The following is a 19,533-nucleotide window of genomic DNA, read 5'->3' as shown; positions in this document are numbered from 1 at the left end:
TGTTCTGTCAATCTATTAAAATTGTAACACAGCATTCAGACCAAGCAGAAAGTCTAAATGAGGGACTAAGAGGCTATCGCTTTAGTCTGGAGGGCTTTTCATTTAGATTATGCACAAAATTCATTTCATCCCAGAAGAAACTCCATGGCACCTTCTAGGCCTCCCACCTCCTCCCTGTTTCTGCCTGAGATACATCACTAAAGTGTTTCTCATTAGTCTAATGAGTTTGGGTGTCTAACAAAGAACCACAGCAGGGTCTGGGGAAGGCAAGCTGGCAAAAGGAACTGAACTGCAGTGTCAGAGCAGGGACAGCAGCCTTCAATGGGCTGTAAAGCCTGGAAATGTGCTAGAGGCTGAAATATCACCTACAGCTCTCTCTGCCACCCTTGGCTCCATCCTGGGTTTGTAACTCCCTTTAACATCGGCTGCTCAGCAGGTCTCCTTGCAGTGAGACAGCCAAAAACTGGGCAAAAAACTTGCTTTTGAGTCAACTTCGAAGCAGAGAAAGAGAGAGAACATTTTAATTAGCAGCAGGAGGTAAAACTGGCTAAAACTGAAGGAGAAGGTTCACGTTGCTAGAGAAAGGTTTGTAATAAAACAGTGAAAAATTCCCCTGCTGCAGAGGAAACTTTGCCTACAAAGGTTTTAAGGGGAAAGAGGGAGGCCAAAATGAAGGGAAAACAATGAAAGGCTGTATTAAAAAGAAGTGGTTCAGCATGTCCTGGCTCCTTCAAACACAGGAAGGAATCACAGGGCTGGCTGTGGGAACACTGAAATTAAAACAAGAGTTGCTAGCAGGACACTTCTGAGCTGTGAGTGCAGCCGAAGAGAGCTCAGTGCATCTGTCCTGTCCCCAGCATCCAGGGGGCCAGACTTTCACTCCAAAATGAGAGTTAGGGATTCTTGACAAGCGAGCAGGAGAAGGGAAATACCACTAGCAGAGAAAACACTAAAGTGTGAATTACATAAATTCATATTTATTCCTGTTTTATTGTGGTTAAGGGAACTGCCTCAACTCAAATATGGGAATATGACTGGGTGCAAGGCAGTGACAGTGGCTCCAAGAGGTGCAGCTTCCAGAGCTTCCCTGTGTGCTAACAGGCTTGGTTTTTCAGCAACATTTCATATTCTGTGATTCTATCATTACCTAGCTTTTGTTTGTTTGGATTTAGGATGAACCGAGCTTTAAAGAGTCTGACACACGTGGGTTTTCTTTCATTCAATGATTTAAAAATTCTTTGTAACTACAGACAAGAGATTTCTTCAAGACTTACAAAACAGGAATGAATTCTGACTGAACTACAAGGGAGACATAAATAAATGTGCAGTCACTGGAGTATCCTGACAAAACAAGTATTTTTTTTTTCTCTGCAAGAAATTTGCTTGGGGAAAAAAAAAGTGCTGTACAGAAAAGGGCTTATTTGTTCTCAGGGTTTTGATGAAGATGATGACTTTTTCTTTTTTTTTTTCACTAGAGGGAATCACAATTAGCCAGAAAGCAATGGTTCATCTCCACATGTCACACAGCTAGAAGAGGATGATAATTTTCCGTTTCCATCCCCTCTGTCTGTAGATCAGGATAGGTACTTGGGGATTTCCAAAGAGGACCTGGTCTGAGCCAACAGTCTGTGTCCAGTTTACAGCTGGAGTGGCCATGGAAGCCTTGTCTTTCCCACCATGACCTTCTCCTTGGCAAACCACAATGTTTCTCCATCCAAAACCATGATCCCAGAAATACAGGCCCTAAAATCCCCACAATTTCAGCCACTAAATATAATTTTTTTTTTGTCCATGATACTGCTTCTTATTTATAAACAGTAATAGAGCTTTAAGTAGCAAAAATACAAATAATCACCTTATTCACTGCAGTCATGAAAGCCCTGCCCAGAGCCCCTCACCATTTGCTGTCAGATTTTGGGCTTAAGAAGAGAGGGTTGTTAAAAGAAAGGAGAAAAAGATTTCTGTTTAGAAATCAAGTTAGAGAAAAACACTTCAGAGAAGGCTGCAAGGGTGGAGATCAGATGAGCTTTGTGTGTTCCTTTAGGAGGAAAAAGAAGTTATGCAATTCTAAGCAGTCATGTGGTATGGCAGCTGCTAAAGTTACGGCTAATTTTTATTAGAGCTGGCCAGAGCCAGAAAAAGGTCTGCTTTATAAGCAAGACCTTTAAAGAAGTAAACTAAATCTTCCTGAGCTGGGAGGCCTGCAGAACTGAGAGAAGAAAAAAATAGCACTAAAAAGTTCTTTTTTTTTTTTTTTCCTCTCCCCCCACCTTCAAATGATTCAGGAAACATTTTCACTCTCCCTTCCTGTCGCTGGTTTCTTTCTCATATTCATCCAATCAATCAAACAGATGGATAATATTTACCAGTTTTCAGCTCAAATTCCTGCTCAGCCCAAAGGACTATTCACATGCCCGATGTGTGTGAGCTTTTATTCACCCAAGGCAGACACGTGGCTCTGGCTGACCCTGCTGGGAGCAAAGGACTGGATTAGCTGCTCTCCAAAGGTCCTCTCCAACCTCAGCCAGGCCGTGATCCTCTGCAACATCCAATGATTTTACTCTGTTTGACAGAACTGGAGGTGGGATTCCAGTATTCCCAACAGCCTTGTGGTATTTTCCAGGACTGAGCACCTGTGGCTCCTGTCCTTGAAAATCTGTGCAGGAATTGAACTGGATCCTGAGCCAGGCTCCGTCCCCAAACTGTTCCTTGCTTTCAGCTTTACACACTTTTGTGCCCTTCAAAGTCATGTGGATGATGGCAAAAAATAATAAAGATTAAATGCAAACGCTACAAGATAAAATTCACCACACTAAGGAGACCAGACACGACTCTTCGTATGTCATCTAATCTCTGTCCAAAGAGGATTAATTTTGTACTGCTGTTAAATGGAGCATATAATTAAGCTGTGGATACTCCTCTGGGGCTGTGGATGGTAACTGCGCCAGTGTGAGAGGGTACAGAGGAAAGGCTGCTGCAGGGATGCTGTTCCTGAGATACACTGGTCAAGTCCCACAATAAGGGATCTACAGATTAGTGATTTAAGAGTATTTTAACACCAGGCTTAATTAGACTAAGGAAAAGGGGCTTGCACTAACAAAAGATACTGTTTTCCATACTTTGACTCTTTTTTTCCACCTGCTTTACACAGCTGAAGCACATTTAATGTATAATTTAAACTGGAGATAAGACACTTGCACCATTTGCACTCTTTGGGACTAGGAATCCCCTGCTCCCTCACAAAAGGGATTTCATGCACACAGGGATGGGATGTGTCTCCACCATTTACTGCTCTGCCCACACAGCCCTTCTGTACCACTCCTGCTCCACCCCAAAGTCTCAACTTTCCTTTCTGGAAGTAATATTCCCCCCCACAACCTTTAAAACCCAAATTCCCCTTTCAGAGGTAAATTCACTTTAGAGATATAAGACTTTACAGAGAGAAGCTTCTTTAAAGATGTTACACCTTTAAATGAAAGCTAACATAACACAAATTTACTCTGGATACTAAAAATGTGTAATAAAAGTCTTAAAAGGAAAATATTGTTTTCATTTAAAAGCCCCAGTGGTGAAGCAAAATTTTTCAACTACTAATATTGTCAGCCCAGTCCCATTTGTATTTATGAGAGCCTAGAAACTTTACAAGTCCTGTAGCTGCACTTCGTAGTGGAACATAAAATAGGCTATATTGTTTTGAAATTTATCAAAACATACAGAAAGTAAAGCAGCAGTCAACAATGATGGAATGAAATTCCTGATGTTGATAAGTTGTCCCCTCTCAGTGTTTAAAGCCCAGAACTGCAGTTAATTGTGGATAATTTTTCATAGTGTAAAGAATTAATTAATTAAGCAAAGGAAAAAGGCTTATATATGAAGGAGAGCCATTATTTCTATACAATTTGATAAACGTCTTTTGAGCACTCTGCTTTTCCAGGTTTTCCTGGCTGGAGCGTTTCTTGTCCTACCATACCCTCACATTTGCCAGCTTTGATAAAACAAACAAAAATCCCCACACCCAGTACTGGAATTGATTTTGTTTACTATAGAACACCTTATTTGTCATTAAAACTACAAAGACCACTAAGCAGAAGAGATTTTGTTTTGTACTTCTCACTAGAACAGCACCATGCTCTTGTTCTGAAGACAATTCCCTCCACCAAAATTACCCAGGGCTGAGCTGTGGGATCAGGATTTGGGATCCCCTGGCAGATTTGGTCATTCTCCCACACTTGGCATTTTTCATGTTTGCTGAACGAATTCCATTTTTAATTCCAAATGACGAGTTATGCAAATGTGACTCGAGTGCCTTTTGAATAGCAATGGTCTGAGCTTGCTCCTTTTGTCAGTTAATTTGCACTTAGTTCATGCATATCTTTAACCCAACTGGCATGGTAATGTGCCACATATGTACTAAATTAAGGATGATTGTGCCTGATTGCCCAATTATGATACCAAATGTGTCAAAATAGTTGATAGCACATTCTGTGTGTTTTCTCTAAAAAGACTCCACACATTCAAAAATCTAAAAATAAAAGCTAACAGTTAATCATAATGGTTTGGCTTGAAATGTGGAAAACTGAAGAGATGATTGAAAATGCAAGGAATTGTACCACATATGAAAAGATTAAATTGTCCCATTGTTATATGCTCTATGTGCATCCTTTAAAAAAAACCCCCAAATTTGTTGGGAGTCTGACACGTTTCTCTCTGATGAACTACAGAGGATGAACCAGGTATTTTTCACTTCTTTGACAGAGTAGTGATTTCTAATCCCAAATTCTGGATTTCTCAGGTGGTTTGTATTTTGAATTCATCACAAGTGTCCTGGGCATTGCAGCACCAGGACTGTTCCTGCAGCACTAGCTGCCACACCAGGCTTGGAACAACCTCCTCACCACAGGGTTGGGAGAAGGGAACACAAGGCAGGCAGGCACCCACCAAGAGCTGGATTATCCAGGCAATTAGCCAGGATTGGTTTAGCAGAAAATGGTAAACACAGCTGAGGGAGGATGGATGAGGGAATTCATGAGCTCTGGGATCAGCACAACAGGAGTCAGTGGAATGTGTCCCTGACTTCATGTGAGATTTGACTGGAAATCATCAAAGCAGTTTGCATTTCCTCTCCAATCTTGCTCCTTGTGGTCCTGGACAAGTTAACCACACCAAAGAGAAACAACTCCTGGGGCAGAGCATTTGCTAAATAATCTGTGACTTTCACTGTGTTTTAAAGCATCCTATCAGTAGGACTTTTCTTCCAATTTTTCCAACCTCATAGTAATGAAAAGTTTGAGGCAAGGGAACCCAACCTGAAAAGCAAATTCCTCATAATCACTTCTTCTTTTTGTCAAGAGCAATTTCCTGTTGAACTGCAATTCCAACACAAACATGCGCAACATTATTTAACTTCTCTGCAAGGGCTGTGGATGCTCCATCCCAGAAAAGGCATTCCTCCCAATTCCAGTAGTGGCAATTCTTTTCCTGATTTGTGCAGTTGTCACGGTCCCCATCGCAAGAGCACTGAAGGTTTTACGGGACAGATTTCATGCTGGCTAAAGACTGAAATGGTTGTTTTCAAGCAGACTGTGTGAGCAAGGAAAGCAAGAGTGGAGGGAAGTGCAGGGTAGAAAGGACCCACACCATAATCCCATTAATTAAAGATGTGTTACACATAAGGGATCTATTCCCGAGTTTAAGAGAGCTTTTTTTTGATAATTTCAGTACCTCTTATTCATTCAGCATGCCCTTGAGAATAATATTCTAAGCTTCCACACATTCAAAATGCCCACATTACACTTAGGATCTGCATGCTGTGGACTTCTATTAAAAAGAAGAAAGAATAAGATGGTGTGGAAATTTGAGGGGAACTCACACAGGACCTTTCCTCAAAAGCTGCAGTATGAAATGTGCTTATAACCTGAGCTCTGCAGCCTCCAGGTCAGAGATCATTGCTCCATAATGCTTGAAACAACACTGCCTTCTCTGTTTTCAACACTTCGATTTTTGTTCCATCCAATTTATTTTTCTGGTTTTGTCTGTGCAAAGAACAATATTACAGTATTGAGTGTAAAAATCCTGTTGCACCTCTTTGGTTCATTCTCTGGCTCATCCCCTTGCTTTCCCCAGCTCCCTGCCACAGCTCAGCCTGTAGTATGAAATTGGTATGAAATCTGGGAAATAAATTTATGAGAGGAAAAAATGCAGCGATAACCAAGGCCGCCTGTTTTCATTTACATTTTCCTCTTTAGGTTGTTATTATTACTCCCTTTCGACCGAGCTGTGGGATCTATGTTTTAGCACAGGCACGATGCTGCTTTGTGAGACACCATTAACAGATATGGACAAAGGCCTTGGAAAGTTTTCTGGGAGCATAAACTCCAGAAAGAGCTGACTCTGCTGTAGCTGCACTCGCTGCCCCGCCGCGCTCGCTCCCCACAAATGCTCTCATGTGCTTGCGTGTCCTGGCAGGAACTGCAACAGCCAATTTTAAGTCACTGTCTGAAAATGTTTTCTTCTATTCTAGAAAATTAATTCCTGAGCATACAGAGCTGCACAGTAAATCTTGTTTGCAGAGCTGAACTTTTCCATTCACAACAATGGAAGAATTCTGTTTAATCTGTATCCTTGTCAGAGTTCAGCTGGCACCGAGTGTCCCACAAGGAGCTGCAGGCTTAGGATTATCCTGCTGAAGCTGGCATTGTTTTAAAAAGTGCTCACCAGCAAATCAGAAATTTAAGGCGGTGTTCAGATAGTAATTTTATTGACTGATTATTTGTGGAAGCTGCCTGTGAGTGGTGATAAGCGAGCAGGGCACCCAGGGCAGCACGAGCGTGCACTGACAGTGCAGCCAGACGGGGAACACACCGAGGCCTTTCAGCCCACAGGCTCAGTCTGCTGGAAAAACGAGACCCATCACGCACCACCAGACCACAAGGAATGTTTCTTCTTTTATTCATTCACTCAGTTTTCAAGCCATCCTCGCCTCAGTTTGTGTCACTGGCAGGGAGAGTTCACCCTGCTCCTGCCAGAGTGTCCTTTCCTGCCATTCCTCTGTGCCTGATGGACTTTCTCTGTGCTGATGTGACTTTTCAGAGGCTGTGCTGTTAACACAGCTACCAAATTAATCTCCCTGAAATCCACCTAACCCCCTCCTGTGAGCAGAAAGTGCCTCAGCCAAAACACCACACTTACTCCAGGGTGAACAGGGAGCCCGCAGCAAACGGCAAATTTTGTTTGTACATCCACAAGATTTGCTAAAAAGTTTCATTGTTCTCGTGTGTAATCTGTGAAGAAATGCACGTCCTGGAAAAGCAGTCTGTAATTTGTAGCACATGAGTGTGCTTTGGGGAAAATCAATCACATGAACTAAGACGTGTTCTCAACTCCTAAACTAATGATCCTTCCTGTGAGCAGCATGAAACACCGGGCGAGTCCCAGATGGCATAAATCCTCCAGGTTTCAGCAAAGCTGTGACAGTTTATACTACCCCAACAGTACCCTAATTGTGCTGCAAACTTTTTAAGGTGGCGAGCAGTCAGCCTCTCAAAAGCCTCCTTCTTCCCAAGCAGTCCCAGAGCTAAACAAACAAATTTACCAGTTAGTGAGAGGAGAATGCCAGATTTAATTAATAATCTTTCAGGGCTGATGTGCTTAAAAATAAAAACTCTGAAAATCTAATTTTGTCTTAAGAAACGCCAAGCAGCTGCGTAGAGGCATTCAGGGCTGGGACCTGAACCAACTTCTGTTGAGAGAGGAAATTAGGACCATTTTGTTGCCCTGAGAAAAATGAAATCTATGAGAACAGTAATTCCTTTGCAGAAAAAATCAATAGTTTCAGCATGTTTTTAACGTGGCAATTTGCTACGGAACATCTTAACAATACCTCAGTAAATCACCAGCTGAAATCAGCTGCTGGCTTTAAATGTACAAGTACAGAACTGTACGTAGTCAAAGCAGAGGAAATCTCCCAGAATCATGACTTCCTCACTCCTAAAGTCACTGTGAAAGATCTGAAAACAGATACAGGTAAGAAGCTTTGGTTTACACAGAGAAGTTAAAAAACACCAAAATCCAAATCTTTAACCCTAATCCGGCAAGAACTTCTAGAACTTCTTTCCCTCTATGCCTCAGATTACCCATTTACAGAGTAAGGATATTATTAAACAGTGAGGGGAAGTTATTAAGCTGTTAATAGCCATAACATGATGTTCATAGTCCTATGTAAATATCACTATTCAACAGATTCTGTAAAACAAAATACAAGAAAAAAGCTATTTCTCTGTATTTGTTACTCGCTGTTCTGATGACTGAGTAGCACAGACCATGCAACATTCATCTTGATTTTTGTCATTTAGCAGTAGCAACACAGACCTCACAGTGCCATTACTTATTTCAATGATATAAAAAGGGACAAAAATTTGCTTTTAAAGAAAATTCAAGTCAATTCTTAAACCTGATTAACTTTTCATTTAACCTCCTGAAAAATGTAGAACAGGAAATCCAAATTACGTAAGGAAAATACGTTTAAAAATTATCGCTGACACAATTCCGAGGTTATCTCTGTATCATACTGTCAGGGGATAGAATTTGCAAGCAAACAGCAGTAAAGCAAACCTTCTGCTATCAGCCCTGAGCAGTACCCTGGATGTGTCTGGATTTCACTCTACCTAATCCCTGCTCAGTAATTAGAAATGTTGTGGCAGTTCTGAAAACGAGAAACGACGCTCTTATTTTATATGTGCTCCAAAACACATCCACCAGAAGATCTGCAGCAAAGAAACATTTTCCAAAAGGAAATCGAATGATTCATGTTTTACTCCATTGTGAATTCTCTGTGATGGATGCTGGAATTAATTAGGGAGATGTTATGCTCAGCAGCTTACAGTGGAATAAGAATTCTTTGTGAAAGAGTCTATTCAAAATCATGCTGATGATACATAAAAACCTTAATACTGAAGGAACAAGTTAAAGAAGTTTTAGATAGCTAAATTCAGTCCTAGAGAAATTAAGTTGCCATCTTTCCTTACCAGTTTTTGTGCATTTGAAAGCAAATGTGACCTGCTAGGATGCTCTGCTCTGTGCCAAGTCCTCCAGCTGTGTCCTGCTAGTTACAGCTACATCTGTAAATCATTTTTGAGTCAGACTCCCAAATCAAAACTTTGACAGTGTGAAGGTTATAAAAAAACTTGCCTCTAGAAGGACGCCACCACTGGCCATTACCTAATTCTAATAATTACAGGTATTTCAGTTAGCTATGAAAATTAGACATTAGGGTGATAAAGCTCACTTAGATGCCTTGATGCAGGAGGTGTCCCCTTTTTCCTTATCCAGAGTAAGGTTAGATACAGTGTGCTAAATATAAATTGCAGAGAACACAGGATGAAACAGCTGCTCTCAGGAGCTGGTGTCCACAACATCTGTATTTTGAGGGCTCTCGTCTAGAGCACTCGAGTCTAGTGCTGTGAACTGGATGCCTGTAGTGGCTGGGCTGCGTGAAATGAATTAATTTATCTAAAAAAGAATTCAATTAGCACTCTTGGAGACTGCTGCACAATGGGAATCCAACCACATTAGCTGGGCATCACTCAAGGCTTGCTTCCACAGAACATTCCTGATCCAGAGTGAGTTGCTGATCTGGAGGCACCCAAAGCCAACACTTGGGAAACAATGTGCTCCATTTTCATCAGCATTTTGTGTATATTTAGAGGTGAGAAGAGTGAAGATGAGAATGAGTTTGTGGTCAGCACAACAAGAGCTGTCAACACGTCAGCCCCATGTCAACACATGGGCTCCCGCTACCCTTGGCGTGTTATTAATCCAACAAATCGCTCTAATGCCTTTATTCTGGGCTTTTCTCTTCTCTGAAAATGCAGCTTGAACTGTGCAAAAGGCTCTGCACTAACACTGCTGGCACAGGCATGGCTCTGCTCCGTGAGGGGACACAGCAGGAAAGCTCACCCAGCCTGTCTTCTCGTGTCCCTCTCAGCTCCTCTGGATGCAGAGTGGGACTTCGTTCCTCAGCCTGGACAAACACTAAGCTTGGGGAGCAGTAAGGAAGGAGCAAAAATAAGATTAGAAGGAAGGAGGTGCCTTGCAAGAGAGCAGATGGTGCAGAGCCCATGGAGGTTGGCTGCCCTTGTCCCCTGTGCTGTGAGCCAGGGTCACTTCCACAACTGTGACAGCGCTTGTGCTCACGGAGCCTGAACCAGGCCAGGACATTTCCTAACCTTGGGGTATTTGATCTCCCAGAGATTTTGGTTTTCATACGGTTGTTTGGTTTATGTGACTGTGCACTACTTCAGAAACGGATGTCAGCTTTCCAAGGAGGCTGCGGGGGAATTCAGGCTTATGGGAAACCTTTCAGTTCAAACAAAATCGCAGAGTTCTCACAAAACTGTCCAGACCTTTTCGCAATTATGTTACATCACACACAGAGTTTGAGCAACTCTGGATCATTTCACAGTTCAGCTTCTTATCTTTTTATAGTTCTGCTACTGTGGCTCCATTCTTTCCCATATGAAGAAATTTAATTAATATTTTATGCCCTTACTAAATTGTGAATACAGTTTACCATAACAGTACAGAAAAAGGCAAATACACTTTGTCCCCTGCCAACAGAAAATCCCTAACAGCTGTTTATTGCTCATTTGCAAAACATAAGAGCAATGGAATTCCATTACTTAGAGAAACTGGTCGTTCCATGATACCCTTGGCAACAAACACCGCACTTATCTTTTTGAACAATAGACTCTCAAAGTGTCTCCAGCCTACAAAAATAAGACAGTGAGGAAGACTTTTTCTGAACTGCAAAATGCCAAACAATGGGAACTGACTCACCGTCAGCTGCATTTTGTTTCATGGAAATGAACCTTTTTCTTGCTCTCTCCCCTCCCCTCAAAAAGAAATTTGCTCGCTGCAAATTGAGAGCAAAGTTTCATGCAACCATCTCTTTCACAGGAAGAGCTTTTTATTGAGGTCAAGACTTTGGCCAAATGAGTAGAAATTCAGACTGCAATCTAAGTAATGTAAGAACTCACAAAAAACATTCATGGAGTGACTTAGGTTTATAATAAACCATGGAGAAATCACAGAGTGGAATTTTCCCTGACTGTTCAAAACTTCAATACCAAGAAAAATAACGTCGTGCTTTACAGCACAGATATTTCACATATGGTTTTAACTAAATAACTTCCAAGTTTCCAACAGCTTAAAAAAGAACTATCTATGGCATACCAGAGAGATGCGAGCTGCTCAGAAAGACAGGACATGCACATACCATCCATAATCTGGTTTCTATATTTAGGGAAGGACTATACCTAAAGCCCTGGAGGTCAGCACTGAATCAAGGCCAGCATATTTTCACAGATGTATCTTCTAGACCGTGTTTACCACGGTCCACTTCTCCCAAACCCGCAGCAAACATGCCATGTGAAGACCTGAGCTGCAGCTTGCACTATTAAAAGGCAGTTTGTTCACATACCTCAATAATCCTGTCGTGGATTTGCAGCCCTCCTTCCTTAGCAGCAGGCCCAGTGTCAACTATTTTCGATACAAAAATTCCTTCGCTCGATGACCCATCCTGATTGTCCTTCAAAGATGAAAAGGAAAACACATTATTGCCCCTCTCGTCTGCCTTCAGCTGAAGCTTGTCCATGTCACAACAATGCATGTAATTTGAGAGAAATATTCTTATTGATGTCTTAATATGGAATTACTTTGTGCTAATGAGAACACCTGATACTCCTGTTTTGAAAGACTAAGCAACCAGGGCCGAACTTCCATTAGGTAAATTAGTTGCTTGATAATCATTTTCCTCTGACTTAGGCCAGCTCAGGAGTAATTGTCACTACAATTATTCTCAATGCAAAATCCAGTGAGACACAGCCTGTTTGCACATCAAACATAGGACAACGGTGCAATTTTTATTTTTAGTTGCACAGTTTTTCCTCTGGAGACTTAAAAATAAACCCATGAAAACAACTTACACCTAAAAAGGTATTTTCATATTCCTGTGTATTGTGCTTCTACCAACGCAGAACAATGTCTCAGAAAGTTGAAAAACTCTAAAGAAAGTATAACTTTCAAGTGAATTCACTAGGAATAAATCGTGATCAATGTCAGATTTCTGAGCAGCCAAGAAGTAGTTCTGAATACTTTCTAAATTACTAGGACAAGGTATAATCCAGTCCTTGATCTAATTAAAGTCATATGCAGCAGCGCCAGCCAACAAGCATCCAGAAAAAATACATTAGTGAGTGTGTGGTGCAGGAAACATCTGCTGAAATCACAGAATTCAAAAGTAGGCTGTTTAAGTTCCATCCCTTCACCTGCACAGAGGGCTGCTGCATCTCTGGTGGCAAGGAGAGTAAATTACTTTTTTTTTTAATGGAAGGGGCTAAAGTTGTGGCTCTCAACCCATGAACATCACAGGATTATGGTCTGAGAAAGAGACACCATGGGTTTGATCCTTTTGGGAGTGGCATTGCACCAGGATCAGTGGTGCTGGCTGTGATGATATGCAAGAATAAACAGGCAGTGAGAGAAAAGGCAGCGCAGTCAATAGACATCCATACCAATCTCAGTGGAAGAACTGCTCTGAAAGAATCCCAAGAGGACCAAATGCTTGTCAGCAACATTTTTCCTCGAGGTGTTGACCTACATACTGCTCCCAACTGCAAAGGGCAAACGTATTTTAACAATTAACATACCACGCATGGCCGGCCACCAATAATATTAAATCCAAGAGATCCAGAGTCCCGATGCAGGACCAGAGTCAGGGCTTTTGTTTCTTCACCCTACAAAGAACAGATAAACACTTTCAAAACATTGTGTGTGGGGGGGTAAAACAGAACAGGTAATACTTCTACCCAGCTTTTTTGTTGGGTTGGTTTCTCTTTTTTTTTTTATCCCCTTGTAGTTTAGAGACAAATGTTTGGAATAACTTTGCAGGAGCAGAGTCAGCAGCTCCCAGTGGCTGCTCCAGCCACCCCACTGAGCTCCAGCAGCAGAACCACCCCTAAGATTTATGTGTCTTTTTTATTGAGATCTACAGTGAGACAATTAACAGCAACAGAAGAGGTCTATATGTAATGCTGGTTCCTGCAACTACTTGACCCAGTCATATGTGATGTGTTATGTAAAATACTCCACGCTCCCAGCAGTCAAACTCTTTGACTTTTCCAGTGCTTGGGGGTGACTGAATCTTAGGACTGGGTCCTTGCATTGCCTCTCTCTCCTGCTGGCTACGTGACATTGTTTTAAACAGTATCAAACACAGCGTTGTACAACAGAAATTCTCTGCAGAGTTTTAGAAAACAGCATTAAACAAAATTGCTACAAATTTTGCCACAGGCCCAGAACAGCAATTGCTATTCATAGCACCTGCTGTGCATAATTTTTTTTCTCTGGCATTTTAAGACTAGCAAAACAGAAATCTTCCATCACTGAAAATCATTATGTTAATCCCTAAAATATGAAATTCTGCAGTGAATGGTTGTCTGGACAAACAATGTACAACAAAGATACAGTGGAAGGACGTGTACTATTTGGGGGGCTGTGTGAACAGGCTCTGTTATCCTGGTCTCTTATCCCAGCTTGTTCCTAACTACAAACTCCTACAAAATGTCCTTTATGACACAGGGATGCTACTTAGGCCTATTAACTTTCATAAAGGCAAAAGTAAGTGCAGGAGCTGTTAAAGACCACTAAATGTTCACAATGTTCTCTCTTCAGTCTCAATCTAGTGGTTGTTATTTACAGCACAACAAACAACAGCAGAGCACTACAAAAAGCCCTCTGAATAACAATATTGTTTGTAGAGATCAGAATAGGATCAGTATGTTCTTCTAGAGATACAGACGAACTTTTCTACCTCCAAAACCATTTTCTTTGTTTTATCCAAAGGGTGAAAAAGTTACGAACACAAAAAAGTTTGAGGAAGTTATCTTACAAGTCTGGTTTTCATAACCAATTAATGACAAAAATTGCAACAGTTACATTGTAATTCAGTGCAGATGGTTTTAGTTTGTGCATTTTTCTTCTAACATGTCAATTTGAAGTTGTCAATCAAATATTAATGTCTATTAAAGTCATAAAAAATGTCAAAGTAATCCTGGATTACTGAATTACTCCCACAGATTTGGGGATGATAAGGAAGCCCAATTCCCTGCGTGTGAGCTGGCAGAGCTCCCCTGACTGCACGCTCTGAGCTCCTTCACAGGGGAGCTGCACCAACAACTCCACCTGAAAATGTGCTTTACAACTTCTATGTCAGCTTCTGATCATTATCTTCCCTAATGATCGAATAATAAATAGACTTGGACCTGATACAGAGGAATATGAACAAACTCTGACCGATTTTATTTGAATCTGCCTGCACTTGGCAGCTGTGAGAACCAGGTACTCAGAGGAGGACTGAAAAATGAAGTAAAATCTATTTCCCTGCAAGTCTACAGACCCAGACCTCAGACAGGATTTCAAGGAACAAATTTCCAGTCCTGTGAGACCACTTTCAAGGACTGATGATTCTGGATTTGAAAGACAAGCACATGCTAGCACTACTGTTTCCTTCCATTATCCCTATTTAAGAAGGTAAATCAATTAGAACAATCAAAAAACAATTACAACATTGCTCTCAAGACACTTGCAGTAATTAGAGTTGCCTGTTTTCATTAAAGCCTCCTTATGTGGCTTTGATTTGACACTTTTCTACCTGGCTGAACAAGTGTTAAAGCAGGTGGGATTGAATCAGTCGGGTTGTGAGGGAAAAGAAACAACTAATGCAGCTCTCTGGAGGTACTTCTGAAAAAGTACTTCTGTCTACAGGGGTTTTAAAGACATTCCCAGCCCTTTCTGGGGGCTTTGTGTGGTGTCTCCATGTTCCCCATGGCAGCAGTCCCATCCCACCATCAGTGCGGAACTGCCCGGCCCCAGGGAGGCAGCAGCACCTCGCTGCGACACTTGGCCACTGCTGCACATCCACATCTCCGGTCTCAACAATTCCTTCAACAACCTTCTCTTCATAAGGAAGCCACAATGCAAATGATTTTTCCAGGGCTCTGCCTTTCTCTCCCCCTCCAGCGTCTCGCGTTCCAGCGGAGCAGTCACTGAGCAGTGAGGTAACTGTGGAAATGCGGTGGCCAGGGGCCAGCCCTGCCCCGGCAGCTGCTCCAGCAGCAGACCTGATGGTTCCTGGCATGTTGTATTCCCACAGCTGAACAGAACTCTTAAACATAATTCTTGAAATTACTGCACTTCCCAGCTGAGTAATGTGCAGCTAATAGACTGCCTTTCCCTTTAGATAGTGGAAGACTAATTTCTTTGGTAGTGCTGTGGCTGAGAAGGTCTGTCTTCACCAGAGGAGGCACCTCAGCTCCTTGTTCCCTGGTGAAAGGGCTGCCAGGACCAGCCTGGCACATCCTGCTTGGGGGACAGGCTGAGAAAAACACATCTTCTTGTTTTAAAGGACTTCATCTGGCTCTTACAGAATTCAAACCTGTGTTACCACCACCACAGAGGTCCTGAATGTCAGATCATAACTGGTTCCTGCCTGGCTGACACATTTAAAGTCAGTCCCTGTCTCTGGTTGCCAGGAGAGCAGAAGGGTTTTCACCCTGGGCTGCAGCCAGCACTGTCAAAAGCTTCCGATTCCCTCTCCCCTTGTTCCTTCCCAAAGGACTTTGTCGGCTGTGTAAATAAGGGATTGACCAGATCAGCTTATCAAGAGGTGTGCACAGTGCTGTGTTTCACCAAGGATTAAGCCTTGTTTGAATTGTACAAGTTTTTTTCTTGATTGTTTAGACTTTGATATTTCAGGATTGACATGTCTGATTGAAGGAAATACTAATTTTGAGTGAGATACACCACCTTCCCCACCACTCCCTCCTCAAGCTCATCCTCAATAAGCCTCTCCTCTTCCCAGCAAGGAATAAACAGTCGTTCTCCGAATAAACCTTTGAACTGTACACAGTAAAATTAAAGTGTTCCCTCAGTGACAAAGAATGCACATGGATAGCACAACTGGGGCCACTTAAGGCATGCCTACCTGCTTAAGGGCCTTACAAAATTGTGAGATGCTTACAAATGAATGTGTGTATAAAATAGGTATTTATTTATGTCTCCTTTCAATATAGTAATGGAGGTGTTATAGAACTCACCTCAGAAATGGTAGATGAAAGCACAGCAAAGCTGTGATTCATCCTGCATCACAAAATCTGTGCTAGGGTGAATTCTGACCTGGATCTCCAAAGCTGCCAAAAGACCACAAATTTGGGTCTTTAATGAATGGTCGAATGTCACCCAGTATCGTATTTCCCCTTTGACTAAGCATTTGAACACAGCTGTACGTGGGCATTTTTTCTGTTTTGACTACAGGATACATCATCTGATTTATTCTGGATTGGTTCTACATCTGCAGCAACACGCAGTCATCAGGCAGGAAAGTCAGAAAACCCTTTTTCTTCATCTACTGAGGAGCCAGACATCCCACAGTAAGTTCTGCAATCACCACTTGTAAGCTGTGAACCCAGATTGTTGGTGCTCAGCCTACTTGTGTTTACATAGAGCAAACTATTACATCTAGGAATGTATGAAATATGAATAATGGTCGTAATTTAAATAATGACAGCAAATTGGTTATTTCACACTATCATACCTCTAATCCCTGTGTTCAGGGATCTAATCCTTAGGCAAATTTGTATGTCCTGCTGAGTGTTCCTGCACAATCTGTGCTACTGTCTCTCAGAAAATAACCCCAGACTTGGAAGTCTGCCACCGCCCCAGACTGGGAAAGCATCCCCTGCACCAGGTGATTACCACGGGTCTTTTAGAAAACTCTCTGGGTCACAAAGATGCAAGTTTGCTGATTGTGCTTGTCTGGGAGCTGGGCAGCGGAGAGCTGTTAGTGTTGGCCAGCTGCCCAAAATGCTGTGAAAGACACGTAATTGACTGACCGCTGGCCCAGGGCTGTGGTGACATGACACCTTCCAGCTTTCTTCAGAGTGGTGGCTGCTCCAGAGAACTGCATAACAGCCTTTTGTAACGGGGCTGAGACCCAGCACAGCGGTCTGGGCCAGCTGTACCCATAAATCTGATAAAAAGCCTAGCTGGAAATGTGTGCCGTGAACATTTGCAGCGATGAAAGAGCAGCTCTCAGGACTGCAGCAGCTCCCTACACCGTACAGAGCTAAGTGATGCAAACCCAACATTACCAGCACTAGCCACGAAGAAGGGGTGGTGTGAAAATAAAAGAGATCAGAGATGAGGAGGCAGGGATTGGGTGAGGTGATTTCTGACAGCAGGACTGTGTGCAGGGCTCTCCTGTCATCAGCAATGGAGATGGAGCTGTGTGCCAGGCTGTGGGAGCAGAAAGCCTCCAGAGTGCCATGGCAAAGTGCTGCAGGAAAGTGGGGAGACAGAACTGTCCTGAATCTTGATATGACTGTGAACCCCCAATTTATTTTAATGGTATTACTAAGACTTTAACCAGTATTGCCTGCAGTTAGAACAGCACATTTAGTATTGAAATATTTTCTGGTTTGAGTTAGGAAAACATGGTGGGTTCTGCCCTGGATTGCTAAGAAGGTTAAAAAAAAAAAAAAAATCCTCTAACATGAAGTTTTATTTCCTTTACACAGCTTTTAGAGCCTCAACATTACCAAAGGTGTGAATACAGATGTCTGACAGTTTTGAACAGTTTAATACTGCTGTGTCTGTGGTAGCACATTCCAGGTCACTGGGAGGACTCCGAATGTCTTCATTTAAAAGATAATTGGCTTCCAGGGCTTCCCTCGCTGGGGAGCCTCATTCCAATTAAAACTTGTTGTAGCTCTGGCTTTTGATTCTGGTCATTTTATGAATGATCTAATTTTGAGGGGCTGAAATCAAGTTAATTTTTCCCTTTCTAAATTGAGCTTTTAAAGAACCCTGTGTGACTCTGGCAAAGAAATCACAAGTACACAGCATACGTCCTGTATTTGGATGTGGATGTTACAAAGATGATGGCTGCAGATTCTGAAATAGCTACTGAGGTGTCTGAGTTGCGTAATATTTAATCTTAAAGGCTGCATTTTGTAGGAAGCCCTATTGTGGGATGCTAGGTGAGCTCAGGGTCTGGAAAGGATTGGATCACAGCAGCTTCTTCCAATTCACCCACTTTGTGTGACTCCTGGGAGTCAATTTCTGCTGGTTTAACACCATTTCCAGCCCTGGAAATTCCACTTTTAGAGTTTTCTTCGGGGAAGAAAACCAAGAGAAAACAGTAATACCGTGACCTTGTTACTTTTCCGTGCGAGTTACCTTATGGGGTCCAGCTAGCAATGACAGTCACAGTCGAAAACATGTACCTACAGAAAGCGGCACATTACGGCTATTAACCCCCAAAGCTCAGGTATTTGAAAGGATTTGGGGCCGGACGGGCTCTGCACGACAAGCCCCGCACACGGCGGGGCGGGGGGGCCCCCTCTCCCGCAGGAACGCCCCGGGACCCGCGCACGGGACAAGGCGCATCCCGAGCGGCTGCGGGCAGCGCGGGGCGCGGCGGGGCCCGTCCTTACCTTGCCGGGGGAGGCTGCGCGGGCGCGGGCCAGCGCGTCCAGGCGGGCGCTGTACTGCGTGAAGCGCTTCTGGTAGCGCAGCGCCGTCACCTGCAGCTCCAGCTGCGCCGCCGCCAGTCGCGACAGCAGCGACTGCTCCCGCTTGCCGGCGCGCAGCGCCTCCTTCTTCAGCGCCTTCTCCAGCGCGGCCGCCCGCGCCTGCAGCGCGGCCCCGTGTGCGCGCAGCGCCCGCAGGCAGCCGTGGCCGCCGGCCCGGCGCTCGCCGTGGGTCAGCACCAGCCCGCAGCCCTGCTCGCACAGCCCCGCGGGCCGCGCCTCGCAGCGCTCCCGCATGTGCGCTTCCACATCGCGCAGGTTGAGCACCTGGCGGCAGCCGCGGTTGCGGCACTTGGCCGGAGAGAAGTCGCAGGTCTCGGCGTGCTCGCCCAGGTGCTGCAGCGGCACCACCGCCTCGCAGCCCCGCGCGTGGTTGTCGCACTTGATGTCCAGCTTGAGGATGAGGCTCTTGAGGGGCAGGACGTGGTTGAGCTCCTTGGTGGAGATGCGCTGGCAGTTGACGGGGCAGCTGCCCTGCTGCACCACCCAGGGCAGCACGCAGCCCGCGCAGAAGACGTGCCCGCACGGGGTGGTCAGCGGGTCCTCCAGCACCTTGTTGCACAGGTTACACTTGAAGTCGGGATCCACGTCCCCGCTGAAGCGATCCAGCTCGAACCCCATCCTCCTTCCGCTCCGCCGCGAACAACAGAAAAAAGAAAAAAAAAAAGCAAGAAAAAAAAAAGCCCAGAAAAAGTACCCGAACTGCGGAGATGGGCCGGGGGAGAGGCAGAGAACGGGAATAAATAAGTAGGAACCGCTCCTGCCGCCGCCCGAGAGGCAGCTGAGCCCCCGGCCCGGCCCGCGGCCGTGCCCCGTCCCCGCCGGTCCCGGAGCGCCCGGGAAGGAGCCGCGGCCGCGCCGCCGCCTGCGCACAGCGCCCGCCCCGCCC

General features: G+C 43.9%; 1 protein-coding gene across 1 annotated transcript in view; it reads right to left on the bottom strand.

Moving 5' to 3' along the window:
* Positions 1-19,469, bottom strand: part of PDZRN3 (PDZ domain containing ring finger 3) — a 131,036-nt gene extending 111,567 nt beyond the window's left edge. Inside the window, exons 1-3 of the mRNA XM_042013862.1 lie at positions 18,549-19,469; positions 12,705-12,791; positions 11,477-11,584 (exon numbers count right to left, since the gene is read on the bottom strand). Of these exons, the coding sequence (XP_041869796.1) occupies positions 11,477-11,584; positions 12,705-12,791; positions 18,549-19,265 (912 nt within the window). The 5' untranslated portion in view covers positions 19,266-19,469. The remainder of the gene's footprint in view (positions 1-11,476; positions 11,585-12,704; positions 12,792-18,548) is intronic.
* Positions 19,470-19,533: the final 64 nt, after the last annotated feature.

Source organism: Corvus kubaryi, unplaced genomic scaffold, assembly GCF_017639235.1.
Source record: "Corvus kubaryi isolate FWS band 111438036 unplaced genomic scaffold, C.kubaryi_AGA036_p1.0 136, whole genome shotgun sequence".
Lineage (NCBI taxonomy): Eukaryota > Metazoa > Chordata > Aves > Passeriformes > Corvidae > Corvus > Corvus kubaryi.
This window is presented reverse-complemented; position numbering and strand designations above follow the sequence as displayed.